This window comes from Ambystoma mexicanum, chromosome 7q (assembly GCF_040938575.1).
Source record: "Ambystoma mexicanum isolate Mex_15411 chromosome 7q, UKY_AmexF1_1, whole genome shotgun sequence".
In the NCBI taxonomy this organism is placed as follows: Eukaryota; Metazoa; Chordata; class Amphibia; order Caudata; family Ambystomatidae; genus Ambystoma; species Ambystoma mexicanum.
In genome coordinates this window covers 961,424,094-961,440,885 of record NC_090941.1, presented here as the reverse complement: position 1 = coordinate 961,440,885, position 16,792 = coordinate 961,424,094, and the positions used below count along the sequence as shown (strand labels likewise).

The 16,792-nt window shown below is 43.8% G+C and overlaps 1 protein-coding gene across 5 annotated transcripts in view; it reads left to right on the top strand.

Annotated features, from left to right (window-relative positions):
• The window catches only part of EMSY (EMSY transcriptional repressor, BRCA2 interacting), a 698,405-nt gene that overhangs the window by 566,484 nt on the left and 115,129 nt on the right, over positions 1-16,792 (top strand). For all 5 annotated transcript variants that reach the window (XM_069640042.1, XM_069640040.1, XM_069640041.1 and 2 more), the window contains one exon: positions 8,895-9,148. In XM_069640042.1, the coding sequence (XP_069496143.1) occupies positions 8,895-9,148 (254 nt within the window). The remainder of the gene's footprint in view (positions 1-8,894; positions 9,149-16,792) is intronic.

The following is a 16,792-nucleotide window of genomic DNA, read 5'->3' as shown; positions in this document are numbered from 1 at the left end:
GGGTTGGTCCGGGAGCATGACAATGACTGCCGCCTATTTAAGTGAAGGCCACCCAACATTTCCCTCCTCTGCACATGCCCTATGTTTATCCCTGTAGATGGTGCCCCTTCTGTACCGGCCCTTGCCTTTCTTTCCTTCTGTGTCGTGTGCGCCCTTATCCAAGCCCGCATCTCTGCGGCATCTAACAATTCGGCTGAACTCTTTAAACTCTGCAAATAACTGGCCAACCCTGCTGCAATCTCTACCTCGCCTATCCCCTCCCAGGCCCTCTGCACGGCACTGGCCTCTCACTTCATTTAAAAAACTCAGGACATCCTGTCCTCTCTCTCCTCCTATCACCTCCCTCCCTCTATTCCCTGCTCTTCCTCTGGCCCTTCTGCAGCCACCCCTCCTCCCTCCTTCTCTGCCTTTCCCCTTTTTTCTGCTGACGAGGTTTCCACATGCTTACTAATAAGCTAAACTCCAACACATACATGCATCCAACTCTGTAGCGGGCCCACAACGGACATCAAACACAGGGAACCAGCCCTCACTCACAAAACCAAACCAACAACTCGGACACCATACCATCATCATCCATAATCCCTTAACAAGATGTGCAAGGACACCATAAGAAGTTAAACACCTCCAACTGTTTCCACCAACACAGGATACCAATTTCTACAAATAACAACATCAGCATATTTCACGCTCCCAAAGTAGCGTGAGTGGGACACACATCCCAATACACTAGGACAAATGTCGGAACCCTTAATCCCAACACAACTCAGCAACAGTGTAAGAACCTCAAATCACCACAATGCACGTGGTGCAATTACACCAAATCACTGAAGTGCACCTAATACGAAGGATACAAATTTCACCCAACTTGCACCTTTTTACCGGGACCACACATCCCATCACACACATCTCACTAAATGCACCTAGTGCGAAGGATACCAGTTCAACCAGAACCTTTTACCGGGACCATACATCCCACCGAAACACCAAATTGTCAGACTGCACCTAGTGCGAAGGACACTAGTTCAACCAGAACTTGTACCTTTTACTGGGACCACAAATCCCACCAAAACACACAACTCAACAAATGCACCTAGTGCGAAGGATACCAGTTCAACCAGAACCAGAACCTTTTACCGGGACCATACATCCCACCGAAACACCAAATTGTCAGGATGCACCTAGTGCGAAGGATACCAGTTCACCCAGAACCTTTTACCGGGACCACAAATCCCACCCAAATAACCAAAATATTGTTACCACCACAACACAAACACTTCACTCACCACAAATCTCTTACCATGCAAGCAAAGATAAATTGAGAGTATAAAAATGGTAAGCGGGAGTTAAACACTACTACCGAATCCATATTCTTTACCCTACAAAGTCCTTTGTGTTTGATGAACCTGTGAATGAAAATGTGGTTAACCAAAATAACATACATAATGCAACTCATCATGTCACACATGAGAAACTGAAACAGAGGCAAAGACAACCAACCATAACATCAAACCTCTCAGTCACCCAACCCTGAAAGCCATAGCAACAATTCTGCAACGAAATGATCTAACAGGCATCACATGACATTTTAATCCTTTGCAATCTAAATGCCGCATTAACGCTTTAGTGTAACAGCACTGTAATATATATATATATCACCATTTCTTATTAACCAGAATAAAACAAAGACCCCATCAGCAGAGCGTCTCTGAACTTGTCGAAATGTAAAAACTAAACTGGTATGGCAGATAATCAGCATGAAATCCATAGCTCCTCCAAAAAAAAAATTATGCCGCACTTTGCCAATGAAGACATCTTAGATAACCCATTTGCTTCACTGTCTCATCACCCTTTATGACATCCGGCGATTTGAAATGAGAAAAACACCAAACCGACAGTAGACTGCGCCGCATTGCAGCCAACCAGCCACAGAAATAATGTAATGTAAATCACCACAGCTGCGATATTCTCCTCACAAGCAGCTTCACCACCTTTACTGATGCCAGAACACTTTGAGCGCCACCAAAATAAACATGAAAAGTACCTTGCATCACCAAAACGGCAACAGCCGATGTTGTTTAGATTACAACAAAAGAAAACAAACGGGTCCACCTTGATGGCTAGCTCCGTTGTTCCATATTGCAGTTCCTTTACAATCACAACGAAACGAAAGAAAAAAAACAAAACTCTGATCCGTTTTCAATTACTTTTGGCATTAATCCAAATCTTGCCGTCTGAAATCCAAGGCAAGTTGCAATGTTCTTTTCTGCGAACTCCTCATCCGCTGCAAAGCTCCTTCACACCCAGAAACATGTCACGCAGCACGCACGTTGGAAAATGCTTTTCCACACTGCAAAACTCCTCCAGACCCGGAAATAGGGCACGTACATAGTACGTTGGGAAGTGCTTTTCTCTAAACACACAGAAACTCGTGATGATTGACCCCATAGACAGCTCAGTCCTGGAACACCGGCATTAGAATTCCAACCAACGAATGACATCGCTAATACCCCAGGGATTCACTTGACGTCATCATTGGGACAGAGGGAGCAGCCACGGACACAGCTCTCTTCTCCAACCGTCACCTATCGCACCACCCCTGGGGTTTCTGCCCGACACGACAGACGACCCTTTCACATCCCCAGCCAGGCACACATTAAATGAGACAACTCTCAGGGCAACAAAACGATATCACTTGCTGCGTAAGTTATAACTGTAACTTCATATGGAGTCAATGAACATTTTGCAGCGCCGTGATATGTTGCAGCGTCAACCTGCATATGCTACAGAGTTTTTTTTTTCCAGCCCCTGCGCGCTGTTAGAAATGGGAAATGTGCAGCTCCAGAGTCATTTTACCCAAAATAACGGCCGCGCAGCGCAGCCCCTGTAGGCACAGATGTGCCTGTCTCCATAAATCAGTCACAGGGCGCGCTTACCTTTGGGGCCGGGGGGGGGGATGGCCGGTGGATGTCTCCTCTGGCACTCTGCTTCTTTTTTAAGTTTAGTGCTCCTCCTGTTGCTCCGTTATCTTTTCCTTGGCACATGTTTTGCTTTCAAAGTCCCCCAAAAATCCTCGTCGCCAATGTTAAGTTTAAAGATCAGATAGAATAAGTGCAGGGAGTCTCTTAACTTGGGTTCAAACGTTTACTAGGTTAACACAGAAGGTAAGTACACATGTAATAATTAAGTCAAGTATAACGGGGAGAGACATCCAACCCAGACTGTACTCTCCACCACCAATACTTCCATACCTAACAATATGCTAAGAGCAAAACTGATCAACTCCACCAGACCTTAAACTAGCTTACTAATAAGCTAAACTCCAACACATACATGCATCCAGGTTGGCTGCAATGCGGCGCAGTCTACTGTCGGTTTGGTGTTTTTCTCATTTCAAATCGCCGGATGTCATAAAGGGTGATGAGACAGTGAAGCAAATGTGTTATTTAAGATGTCTCTCCCACAACACTTTGCGCACTCATCGGCAATATGAATTAACATTTAGCATTGCACCTATACATTGCTTGCTACATAACATTTGCAACCTCACACACATTCCCCAAACAATACAGTTCGAAACATTTGGCATAAAATATGGTTATCAAATGATAATCCTACACTTGAGTCCAATGTTTAACACTTGCAATGTCTTTCAAGGTCTTTCACCTGTGAAAGAAAATTGTTTTAAGTTAATGTAAGACATAGCATGACTGAACATTACCCAGGATTGCAGTACGTCCAAATATAACAAAACATTTTTCAAATTTTTTAGCACTCTCACACATGCCATCAGAGCATATGTCGAAAAAAAATGCCTGTGGAGAAATGGTCACGTTAGTGCAAATCAAACATACCTGACCATTCCTTCTAAAAAGAGTAGAACCAATCAGTATCCAAAACTTGTCATAAACCTCTTGACACAATGAAACGCTAAAATCACATTTTGTCATCACAAAGCACCACTTAAATTGGCACCATACCAGTAAATGGCTCCAACATAATAACTTTCCCACCACAGAGCCATCATATGCCAAATAACAATGCTATGCCTAGACTAGACTGGGAACAAACTTCCACTACATGAAATAAAAACTGTGGTCACTACATTTGAGTCTCAACTTTTAAAATTCAAGAGTCCATCTTGGTTGTGTACCTGTGAAAAAAAATTTAATGGAGCAACACACATGCCCATTACCTCAGCACAACCAACGAGAAGTCCCCATACCAAAAACGCAAGATTGGGTGCATACAAGAAAATAATCCCAACAACTCACAACAATTTCAGAAAGCATGACATTTTCTTTTTGCGATGGCCTTTCAATTACTGATGAAATTCGATTAGCTTGTGACATGTTGCTTTTAAGCCAAAAAAATACCAGGCCATATAGAATAGTGATGTCAATGACACTAGATGCAAATAACAATCAAGCCGTATAAATGGCCATCCGATCCTGCATAAGAAACGTTAGAACAGTACCTCATGTCTCCGATGGTTCAGTGTGTAATAAATGCAGAAAAAAAAACAAATGTGTCCCCTTTGGCAGCTAACACAATTAATCCACTTGTGAACTTGCACACTTTCCTTTTTTTTTCTTTTTTTCCGACTGCCACGAGACGAGCGCTTTGATCCAAATGTTGTTTCTATTCCGCAAAACATTTTTACTTTAGTTGCAGTCCTTTTTCTCGATGAATCATCCATGGTACGCAGATGAACAGATGCCGCAGACCCGGAAGTACAGCACGTTATGAGCACGTTGAAAGGTGCACTTTTCGAAACTCCCATGAGTTTCTTATAACGAAATGCTCTACACTGCAGAGACTCGGAACGTTGGGGTAAACATTCTGTACACGCAATTGTCACCAGTACACCCTCAGCCACGCTGTGACGTCACCACAACAAGGATTTGCAGAGCCACAAACAGAGCTCTCCAGGCCAACCGTCACACACAGGACAGATGCCCAACTTGATATATCACAGCAGCAATATGCTAGCGCAGATGAACCTCCACCAACTTTCATGACGGTAATCATTTCAGGACACCGTTAATACATTTAGTGTTTACCGGAGCGCTAATAAAGCTGCCTATGCGAGGTGCAAATATTTTTCCTTTTCTAGTTACCCAGCCCCTTTGCGCGCTTACCTTAGGGGCCGGGGGGGGGGCGGTGGATGCCTCGGATTCCTCTGTTTCTCATTTCTGCTTGTTCTGGTGGCTATTTCCTTTCCACCGATTGTCCTTCAGTTCCAGCTTGATCAAACCCTTGATCCTGCTCCTTTCCTGTGCTTTTTTTTTCCAACCTCTTCTAGATCCTCGTCGCCACTGTTAATTTCTGGGTCCGGTTACAAATGACTCTGACAACTTCTTGTTAACTGTAAGTTCTTTACTTAGTTTGGGCTTATTAGTTACAGTTCTTATGTCAGATAAGTCATGGGGAAAATAGGACACCCACCGGCATCCTCTCTCAGGGCTTACATCTTTCAACTGACCACCCTGGAACACTCACTCATGGGTAAACATTCTGCGCTCTGCCTTCCATCTCAACATTCCACTCTCTTGCAGGCAGAGCTAATCATAACACCTGTTCGCACGGTATCTGCCACTGAGCGTCCATTACGTTCTTAAAAAGCTTACTGTTTTTTTCTCCCATCCACTACCATCAACTGGCACTTCAATTGTATATGCTTGCCATGTTTCCATTTACCCATATTACCCATTGTAATATCGAAACAGGAACTCTCTTCTTTCCTTTCGACAATACTACACATCAACTTCAGCCAAGTTGATGTCATCATGACATTTGTGATGTCATTTTTGATGGCATGGGTGTTAGTCTTAGAAGTGCACAGTGGTGGCGCAAGTTATGGTTGCTTAGCTTACCATAACTTGCGAATTTCTGGAGTTAAGGTGAGTTGGAGACACATAGGAACCCCTCAAAATTCTATTGTTAATAACTTTGAGTTTGAGTAACGGATTTGGCCAAAATTCCAAAAGTGATTAGAAACTGTGGGGCCCCCCTAGACTGCACAGATTCGTAAAGATTCGTTAAACAATCAAAAAGCTATTAAGCGTCAAACATTTTTTTTTCTCCAAAAGTGCAGCCTACTTCCCATTCATTTTCCCATAGACAAAAAAGGTCAATTCTTGCCAAAGCGCACAGCCCAAACCGTTGGATGGATTTGGACCAGGTTCGAAATAACTGGGGCACGAAGCGTTGACTCGCACGCCATGCGTGGTTTGGGGTTATTCCATGCTGTGGTTATTTTAAAATTTGACAGAGAAGGGGGTTCCCCCTTCTCCAAAAATTATAGTTATATCTCCCATGGTGCATTGCAGGATTATGGTTTTCAGAAATGAAATCACTGCCATCTTGTTTTTCTCTCAATGCGAGAGATAGTCAAGGCTATAGCTGAGGTTAAGGTAAAATGAAACGCAGTAAAAAGCTATTTGCAGGTCAAAAAACATACAACTGCCTTCATTGCAGAGGTGGGGGATTAGAGGGGTGGCTAGAAAGCACAGAGTGACATTTGGGAGTTGGGAGGGGGTCCATGGGCCGAGTTTGCAACACAAAGCTTTCTGTAGCCTCGGCTATAGCCGCGAATAGCCGACATCTGAGAAAACTGCATCACAGAAGCAGCGTGTGCTCTGGGGTGAAAGGGAGAGGGCAGTGAGGAGGCGGTCTGGGGAGTGGGAGGAGCTGGCACAGATGAGGGGGGCACTTGGTGATGGCCTGGGGGAGACAGTGAAGCATTTGTTTTTTTTCGGTTGTTTTGCCGATATTCGCGGCTATATCCGAGGTTACAAAGGATTACAGATGCCCTCAGGTATGTGTAGTTCGGCACCTGCGGTTACATTTTTTATTTTTTATTTTAAAAAAAGATATTTCTATAACTAAAATGACATCAGAGATGAAAAATCTCTGCCCTGTATTGTGCTAATGTCCATGGCTGGTGCCTGACCAGTTTATTTAATATACAGTGGACACGGTTGAAAGCTGTACCGCTGGTGAAGGCCAAAGTCTATGGTTGTAGACTTAGTGTTTTAAAATATTCAGTGCACATGGGTGAAGGTTGTCACCACTGTCCATAACTGAAGTCCATGAGTAGCACCCATTCATGTGTTAAAATATATTTGCCCATGCACACTGACAGTGGCTGAAGGCCATGGTTAAGGCCAGTTATTGTTGTAATGTAATTAGTGTTGTCACGAGTGATGACATCAGTGATGTGATTTGTAATGTCATCAGTGTTCTCATATGACATGTAATTAGTGATGGCGTCAGTGATGTCATCGTGGTCATAGGCTGCGCAACAGGGGGCGCAAAGTTAAGGTGGCTTTAGTTGAATTTACGGGGTTTTGTGGCATTCAATTCTCACCTTAACATCCCTGCAACTAAAGTTTTTTTCTTGAGTATATATAGAGAGAGAAATTGTCATTGTTTTTGTTGTGCAGGAATATTGCCATAGCACTGCAGCACATTGTCCATATGCAGTTGTATTACAGGGATATGGACAGTTTCATCGGGGACAGACTTTGTAAGGGACTGGAGGATCATGCTTTACAATTGCCTTTTTGTTATTTTCTAATTTGTGTTAATATTGTCTGTGCATACTGCAACAGGTTCATGTTCAGGCACACTAACAACCAGTCAGTGGCCATCACACAAGGTTAAACATTTCCTTGGTACTCACAGAAAGAAATACCCTTGGTTTTAATCTCAGTGTGACCCTTTCCAAGAAGGAAGGGTGTTTTTAGAAGCAAAATGTTGTTTAATCTCAGCCAAAGGGGCTATTGGAAAAAAGCTAAATGAATTGTAGAAACATTGAAAAGTAATGACTGTCAGTATTTCTCACAGTCCTAATAAGAATGTTACCTTTGTCTTTCAGTGCAAATCACATTATCATAAGCTAGAAGGACTTATAACTTGTCTGATATAGGGTTATCAATCCAAGATAGACAGTCGGGTTTACACCTGCTGTACGCTTCAAAATTTCCAGATGGGTAAGGGGACAAATAGTACCAAAGGGGGTTCCTCGTTGCAGTGTATAACATCAAAGTGCATTTTGGGAACGTGAGAATGACCATATTTGACAAATATGTATGTGATAAAAGGGTTGTAGATTTGAATCACTAAGTACACCTTGCACACTGGCTGGTATCAGGTAATATTATCTCCACCAATAATATTGCCATATATATGGTTGTGGGGTAAGGCCATAGGCGATATTATTAGTGAGACTAATTTATGGGGTTATTGGGACCGGGGGTTAAGGTGTCCCCTGCTCTATTCCGAAAATTATGGGGGTTGCCGAGGTGTCTCCCGCAGGTTCCATTGCTTAATATTGCCTCAAAAATATGGTGATATTTTTGGATGGCAATATTTTTGCGGGGCTATTAACACATGGAACCCACTGGCTTTAGTGCTCTTTGCATTTTTCACAGCACTTACCCTACCTTTACAGTGTTTGTAACCGTGAACTATATGTACTCACTCAGACATCCTGCATGAGTGAATGGGAAGATAAAATATCTGTGACATGTGTGACTCCATTAGGGTCTGAGGGCCTCACAGAATTTTAGATGAGGGGTTGGGTCTCAGGATAAGGATGTCTTACTTGGAGAATTTTAGATGCATATTTATTTATTATATTAGCAAAATCAAAAGGCACGTGAAAGTTTTCATTTGTGCACTTGTATTTTGTTTTTCATCTTTTTAAAATCATGTGTCTCTCTAAGTCTTCAAAAAGAGACCCACACAATATTTAATAGTCAGTTAAACATGCTTGTTGTATTGGAGCAGTTCATAAATGCAGTGAAGAATATGTACGTTTTTATTGTGCTTACCTTCTCATTTAAAGGTAAACCACGTTTTTATTGTGCTTACCTTCTCATTTAAAGGTAAACCTGCAAGACAAGTGGCTTCAACAACTACTGTCAGTTCTGGGGAAGTGCCATTAACCTCCCTGCTCTCAGTCAGCCAGTCATCCCAGCCCCACCAGCATCACCACCACCACCTCCCGCTTCAGACATCACAGGCCCAACGGACTCTTGTGCAGCACGTGTCACAGTCACAGTCCGCAGCGCAGACATCTGTGGTTGTGAAGTCGATTCCAGTGTCTTCTGCTGGCAGCATTACCCACATCATGCAGCAGGTGGGAATTTGGATTTCTTTTCCTTTCTTTCATGTGTTAGTTTAAGTTGCTCAATGGCCAATAGATGCAATGGGAGGAATCCACTTATTGTAATGTAACTTTGATTTTGAATGTATTTAAAAGCGTATTAAAGCACACATCACAAAATTCATTGTTGCTAGTTGCTGCAAGAACTAGATGGGCAATGACAGTTCCAAAGAGATGAAAAAGGCCACAACCGATGTTGCTTGATGGATTTAGATGGATAATGCGTTCCACAGCATAGGAGCTACTGATAATGTTCTGTTCCCTCTGCCATGGTATCTGGCAGTAGGGGAACACTTTTAGTAGCAGCTGTCCCGCAAAATAGAGTTCTTTGGTAGGGTGGTAATGTTGGATCCTGTTTTCTAGAATAGAGGGTGCAGAAACAATATGGCATTTGAAGGTTAGTGTGGTGAGTTGTCAGAACTTCCCGGAGCCAATAGAGACTGGGATTGTCCGACACATACCCAACATGTCTCCCATTGGGTGTTTGAGGAGGGATCAGACCAGCTTGTTTTCCCCCAGAGAGGTGGTTATATCGGCCTGAGAGCCACATTGAGGGATCATGACCGTAAGGACTACAGCTTCCAGGAATACTTATTGAAGGTCTGTTACCCAGCAACTACAAGCATTTACCATCAGCTGGTTTAACAAGCACCAAAGTTCCCAGGACACACTACTCAGGACCTGGCGATGTTGTTATTCTTCAAGTGTTCTTAGATTAGTTACCCATTGAGAAAAAAGAACTCCTACTTACGTGACAGAATAAGAGAAACAGGAGGGAAGCATGCAGTGTTAAACAATTTCACAATGGAAGACCAAGACCCACTGAACTGATGAGTTTAGCACGGTAATTAAAGCAAAATAATAGGGGGGGTTCAAGAGATGTCTATCGAGGGAAAGGAACAAAACATTTGTCTTAACAGCAGGTATACCATATTAACCTGTTATAAGAATGGAAAAACTCTAACGTCTCAGTACAGACTATGGCTAAGACCTGTGTGCAAGAGATACCGCCAGACTTGTCCTAGAAAAATCAGTTGATAGCAAGGACATGTTTTCTGAAGACCGTGGCCGAGTGGAAGGTTTCTTTCATAGAATCTATTGTGGTAAGTCAGAATCAGGAGACGGACAAGAAGGCTTGATTAGTATCAATTTTATTCTGTCTTCATTCCTTACACCTGTAGTACTAATCCCTATGCTCTACAGAGGAAAATCCAAAAGGATGCTCCTCAGGGTGTCAAGATGGCTAAACATAATGAATCCTATTCTAACCTAGTTTCTCTCCATACTACTCAAAAGAAAAACATAAAAAACCAAGACATACTTTTGGGCATTGCTCAATGAAACGGAAGGCTACTGGCTTCTGACACCCACCCCTGTGTCTCTTTACTATAGGCCCTTACCTATGTTCACAGTGCCAAACTCACAGTTTGTGCACTGCTGAGGCCGGCCTGGGGTCCATCTAGGTTTTTCTGGTTCTCTTGCAAAGTTGTTTTTTTTATCAGTCTTTCTCCCCTTGGGGGAGACTTTCCTATATTTGGCTTCCCCATACTATCGGGGTCCTTTCACTCTCGTTCTCCCCACTCTCCCCACTTTGGGGGTCCGTCTCTGTCTCTCTCCCCACTCTGGGACTTCTTGTTACTGTCCCCGCTCTGGGGCTCGTCTGTCTTTTGCCCCAATCTGGGGTTTCTTATGATCTTTACCTTCTCTGGGGCTTGTCTCTTTCTTTCTCCCCACTATGGGGTTTCTCTGATCTTTCCTCGCTCCGTTGCTGGTCTCTTTCTTTCTCCCTTCTTAGGGAGAATTCTCAGAAATGTGCTAATTCCCCTCTACCTTAGAGACCCCCAGCAACTTTGCTGGATTTTAGGACTTTTCATTTTTAATCTGGAGAGAGTTAGACCATTTTTCCCACTCTCGTATTTTTAACGTGATTTGAACTCTGTGTTTCTTTGTTAAGTATGGAGTATGACAATCTCCATAGGCATCACCTTTACATTGTGTCACACAGCACCCTCAGTGCAGTGGCACAGGGAAGTCTTTCAGATTTCCCAAAGGTTTAAATACCTTCTCTTGGATAAACTACTGTTTCCAAGAGCAGTGAAGTGAATTGACTTTACTTACATTTGTAACTTTCTATGTTTTGTTTATGTTTACATTTATATAGCGCACCAGGTACCCTAAGGCTTAAGGGCACTTTCAAACGCAAAACATTCAAACATGAAAGAACAGATGCATACAGCCGAATCCAGGACCTTGCTCACAAGCGAGAGTCCAGCCAGAATAGGGTCAGAACAGATGGATGCATTTTATGAAAAAAGTACGGTTTACAGCCCCTTCTTAAAAATTTCTGTAGAAGAGGTGGTCCTCAAAGTAACAGACAGAGAGTTCCACTTAAGGGGAGCTGCCGATATGAATGCGGAATCCCTAGATTTTTTTGTTTTCAGGCGTGGCATAATCAAGGTATTTGTTTCGTCCGATCGAAGGGATCTGGTGTTTTTTTTAACCAAAATTAAGTCTTTCAGATAAAAGGGCATGACTCTGTGTACGCATTTATGTGTGATAAGGAGAAGCCTAAATTCAACCCTAGCCTGCACAGGTAACCAGTGTAGACTTTGATGGGCTTCTGACACATGGTCTCTTCTAGAGAGGCGTTTTACCACTCTAACTGCTCCATTCTGTATGACTTGTAGCCGATGGACGTCAGAAAGCGAAAACCCAACAAGGAGTTGACAGCAATAGTCGATCTTAGATCCGATTAAAGCCCTTGCCAGAGTTTCGGAGTTTGATTCTGAAATAAAAGGTCTGAGGCAGCGGAACAACTTGAGGAAATATGAGGCCGATGAAACAAGGCTATTTACGTGGGCATTCATATTCAGGTTTTTATCAAGATAAATACCCAGTGTTTTGACCTTGCTCATGACCTCTATGTGGCAATTATCTATAAGAAAGGATTCGTACCTGGATCCTAACTTCTCTAATTTGGGCTCTGAACTGATGAGTAAAAGCTCTGTATTTGAACTAGTAATGGCTAGGCCATTCCCCACCATCCAGTCCTGAATTTTTTTGTATACTTCGTTGATCCTCCGTTCATCTTCCACATATGAGCCTGATATGGGGATAACACATTGTGTGTCGTCGGCGTAATTTGCAAATGTGATCCCCTCTTTCTCCAACATCTGGAAGAAGGGGATCATGAATATATTATAAAAGCAGGGCGACACACAAGGCTCCTTGTGGGACCCCATACTCCAGCCTGGTCCGTTGTGCTTCGGCAGTGTCATTAGCCACTCTATTTTGTCTGTCCTTCAAAAAGGAAATGACCCAGTTAATCGCCTCATCAGAGAAATTGGCATTGCTCTTTAGCCTGGTGGACAGTATGGAATGGTCCACCAGGTCAAAGGCAGCCGATAGATCTAAAATCATGAGGAGCAAGATATGTCCTCCATCCATCCTATGAAGGAGGTGTGATTTAAGTGCCAACAAGGCCGTCTCCGTGCCATGATTCAGGCGGAACCCTGATTGGTATGTATGATAAGCCTGGTTTTGCTCCAGGAAGATCGAGATCTGATTATAGGCCACTCTGTCCAAGATCTTCAACAGTAAAGGAGTATTGGTAATAGGCCTATAATTGGAGGCTGTAATGGGGCAGAGATTGGGCTTTTTCAACAATGGGGTGATACACGCCTTTTTTATGTCAATTTAATTATTAACGAAGAGCAAGGGTCTCCTTTACAACTCATGCTTTTTAAGTTCGATATCACCTTAGCCAGTTATTGATAAGAGATGGGCTTAAAGCTGAACATGGCTTGGACCTCCAATTTATTAGTAGGGAGCAATAGACTGTTCTCTAAGCCCTGTGTTGGTAAATCGAGTTTCTTCAGTTCAATCCCTTCTCTTATTTTCTCAAGTTTATTCAAGAGGGCAGCTTGTATCTCCATACACCATGCCTCGTCCTTAGTAATGTTAGCTTGAGCAGATCTGGGAGCTTGTGCCTGTTCTTTTAAGATTTTAAACAGTTCCCTACTGTCCGATTTACCCTCCATTATTCTAGTATTAAAGGAGTCTTTCTTAGCTAAATGAATAGCTGATTTATAGACCTTGGCAGCTTTTTTATAAGCATCAAGGTCCGTAGGATTTTTATTTTTTCGCCACGTATGCCAGCACACAGTATCTGTGTGCTGGCATATCTAGACCCAGCACACAGTATCTGTGCTGGACCAGTTACTTAATATCCCCTTTTTCTAGTTTCTCAGGTAACATTTTTATGTTACCCTTTCCTCGATGAATGGCTGGTGGCAGTGGTTTATTTTTAACTACTGTGGTGTGCTTATGCTTATTCCGTGGGCTGCGTTCGCAGCTGCAGTAAAGCACCCGAGGGTGCCATTTTTGTCAAAATTTCCCAGTCTTCTTTTTTTGCCATTTCTTTGTGGAAAGGTCCTTCTTGAAATTTACTCTGTTCGCCAAACCAGGTTTGGTCCCTATGTTCGTTTTGTCTTTGGCAGGCTTCACAAGTGAAGCCCGCCTCTGGCTCCAGGGTGTCTGGCGGGGGCAGGAAGCGAGGGAGTTGCCCGAAATTCCCTGCGCTTAGTCTCCTAGGAGACAGGAATGCACTCTTAGGTGATTGACCGGCTGGCTGACTGACAGCTAGGCTGGAATTAATGGGAGAATCGTGCATAAAAGGCAAGGCTTTTTGGCTTGGAAGGCAGAGTCAACCACTGGATGAAGGAATCCGAAGAAGAACTTGGAAAAGACGCCTGCTGCAACTTCTGGACCGTTGGCTTGCCCAGTGAAGCCCTGCTGCTGTGCTGAAGTTCCGAATTAGTCCCGACTAGAGAAGCCCTGCAAGGACGACTTCTCCCCTTTAGTTGGTGGGACCAATCAACTCCAAAGTAAGCTACTTGGTCATCCTTTCAAAGCTGGTTGTATTTCCACTGCAGTTGCTGCTGGAACCGAAGAGCCAGGGAGAGGAACACCAGATGTGTGCATTGCTTTTAAGTTGGCCAAGAGCTCCAGGAAGATCCTGCAGACTCCCAGGAAGCAGGACTGACCGAGCCTGAGCCACCTCAACAGAGTGCTGGACCCCAGATGCAAGAAAAGCCCATCTCAAAAGCCAAGAGTCCGCAGTGGTGCTATTTGCTGAGACACGAGGAGCGGAAACCATTAAGTGCCACTGAATCGAAGTTGGTCCTTTTCTGTCGCCGACCGTCCCGTTGCAGTGCAGGAGTCCTCCAGACATCCTCCCTCTTGTCCCCACGACTGAGGCCCAGGAACACAGGATCTGCAGAGTTGCACAAGAACAAACGCCAGCTGGAACCGTTTTCTTCTAACCAAAGGTACTGTAAAGTCTAAGAGAACTTACCTCTTGTTGTGTAACCTCACTTGTTCTCAGTGGAGACTTGTCTTGGTTGCTTCTGTAGAGTTGCTATCAGCTTCTTTACCTCACAAGCCTCATCTGCTTGTGGCCAAACTTTGATTTCTTCTTTTCTACAAAGACTTCTAAAACAATGTGCAAGACTTTTACCTACCTGCAATAATTGCTTCAGCTCCCCTGGACTTTTTCCCAATTGACTTTGTCCCGGCCTGGCTCCCTGAATGACTCTTCTTTCCTCTGACATCTTGTTTTGCCTTCCTCCCAGGAAGGGGTTAACTTACTTTGCATTGGGGATTACCAAAAGTACTTACCTGCTTCAGAATATTTGTGAGATCTCTTGTTTTATTCGAATAACCTTTCTCTTTGACAAACTCCTAAGTATTGCTTTAAATGCAACAGTGATATATTAATGTCCACAGTGTCCTAGCTATTTAAGTCACCTTAGGGTGTAGGCAAGTGTCTGTGTGCCATCACAAATGGGTACTTGCTGATTTAGAGAAACTAAGAATGTGTATTTGAGTGTATTTGTGTGTTACTATTATATTGCCCTTTCTGAAGAAGGCTTACTCAGACTGACTTAAATAAATTAATAATTGTTTAATCAAGAAACTTTGTGTGTAAGAGTTTATTTGAATACTAGTCACTGTGAAGCTCTGTGTAACGCCCCTACAGCTCACATTGACCCTTCTTGAGAAAAGCCTGGCTGCTCAAAACGCTACCAACCTGTGTAGTACAGATTTATACCAAAGGTTGGGTTCCTATTGCCAGGAGGTCAGGGTTGTTGTATTGAGCCCAAAGGGTACTGCATATAATCTTGCCTAACATCCCCACTCTGGGGCTTCTCTGTATTTCCCCCACTCTGGAGCTTGTGCCGCCCACCTCCCGTTCGGGTGGGGCCACTGCGTTCCTGCTTGTGATGGGTGGTGCTCCTCAGGCGGGCTCTGTAGTCTCTCTGCTAGTCCTCTCTCCACGGAGCCGCTTACGTGACTTGTCATTCAACTCTGCATTGACCAATGGCTTTTCTCCTTTCCAGGTCTCTCAGTGCAAGGACCTATGAGCGGTTTCTTCTTAGGGCCTTCGTTTGACCCTCTAAACGTTACTTGTCTGGGAGGCTTTGCTGCACTTACCAAGAGCACACTGCAGCATAGGATGCCTCATCTGGCATAGTCTCTTGCCGCCCATGTTTCCTGTGTGTGCTGCAATACATTTGAACTCTACGTGCTGCGCTGATACCTTCTCCTAATTGGTTGGTTCCTCAGACGAAGTGCCTCCAGGGGGCTGTTCTTTTTGCCTTTCTGCTGTTTCCCATAAGGACAAAGTAAAGTTTGGGTCAGAAACACAGCCAGCCATTACAAGCGTCATAGGATTATATTACACCTTAGTTTCTAGATACCCCATAAAGGTGTTTGTGTCTGGGGGAGAGGAATGGTGACTTAGTTACCTCTCTGAGGGTTTCCTAACCCCTCAGGGGGCCTCACCTCCATAGGGATCCCGCGTACTCTGTCCCTTAGGGGTGGTAAGTGTAGCAGGCTTGGAATCGTCCAAAAAGACAGAAAAAAAAACCATGGCATATTTGTCCGAATTTTGGCTATACGAAAATCTCGTACAGCCTAAACATTTGAAGAAATATGCCATACAAAACATAAAAGTGAAGAAGGGCTGCCGGGATGTCCCTGTACTCTTCTTCATTGTAATGTGAGCAGGGGTTGCGGGGTGTCCCCCAATCCCGACTCAATACAATATTTAGAAAAGAAAAGTGGACCCTGCGGTGCTGCTTCCAATCCACGCAAGTGAAGGTAACCAGTGTTGTAGAGGGATGTTGGTGACGGCGGCACACAGGAGGTGTGCCGCCCACAGGTAAGTAAGGGGGTGGGGGTAAGGGAAAGTCTCAAATGTTCAGGGGTGAGAATTTCTGAAAAATAACTTTCGGTCTTTTCTCCCTCGAAGGTTTCAGCTTGAATCTTCAAACCCAAATTCAGCAGGATCAACTCACTAATTATGTTATTGTGATTCATACAACACACCACTGTCATTTTCATGGTCTCCAGGCAGCCAGGCAGATCTGAAAGAAAGGGGGTTTTGGATGGGTTAGTTGGATAGTGGGTTGATAAAGCTCAAGAGAGCTTTCATGTGCTGTTGGTAGCTTCAGTTTGGTAAAACCGGTCGCTGTGTCCTGGTTTATTTTAAGTTGATCGACGTTGGGTGGTGTTTGGTGTGTCTTTGCATGTGGGTGGGTAATATGCATCTCC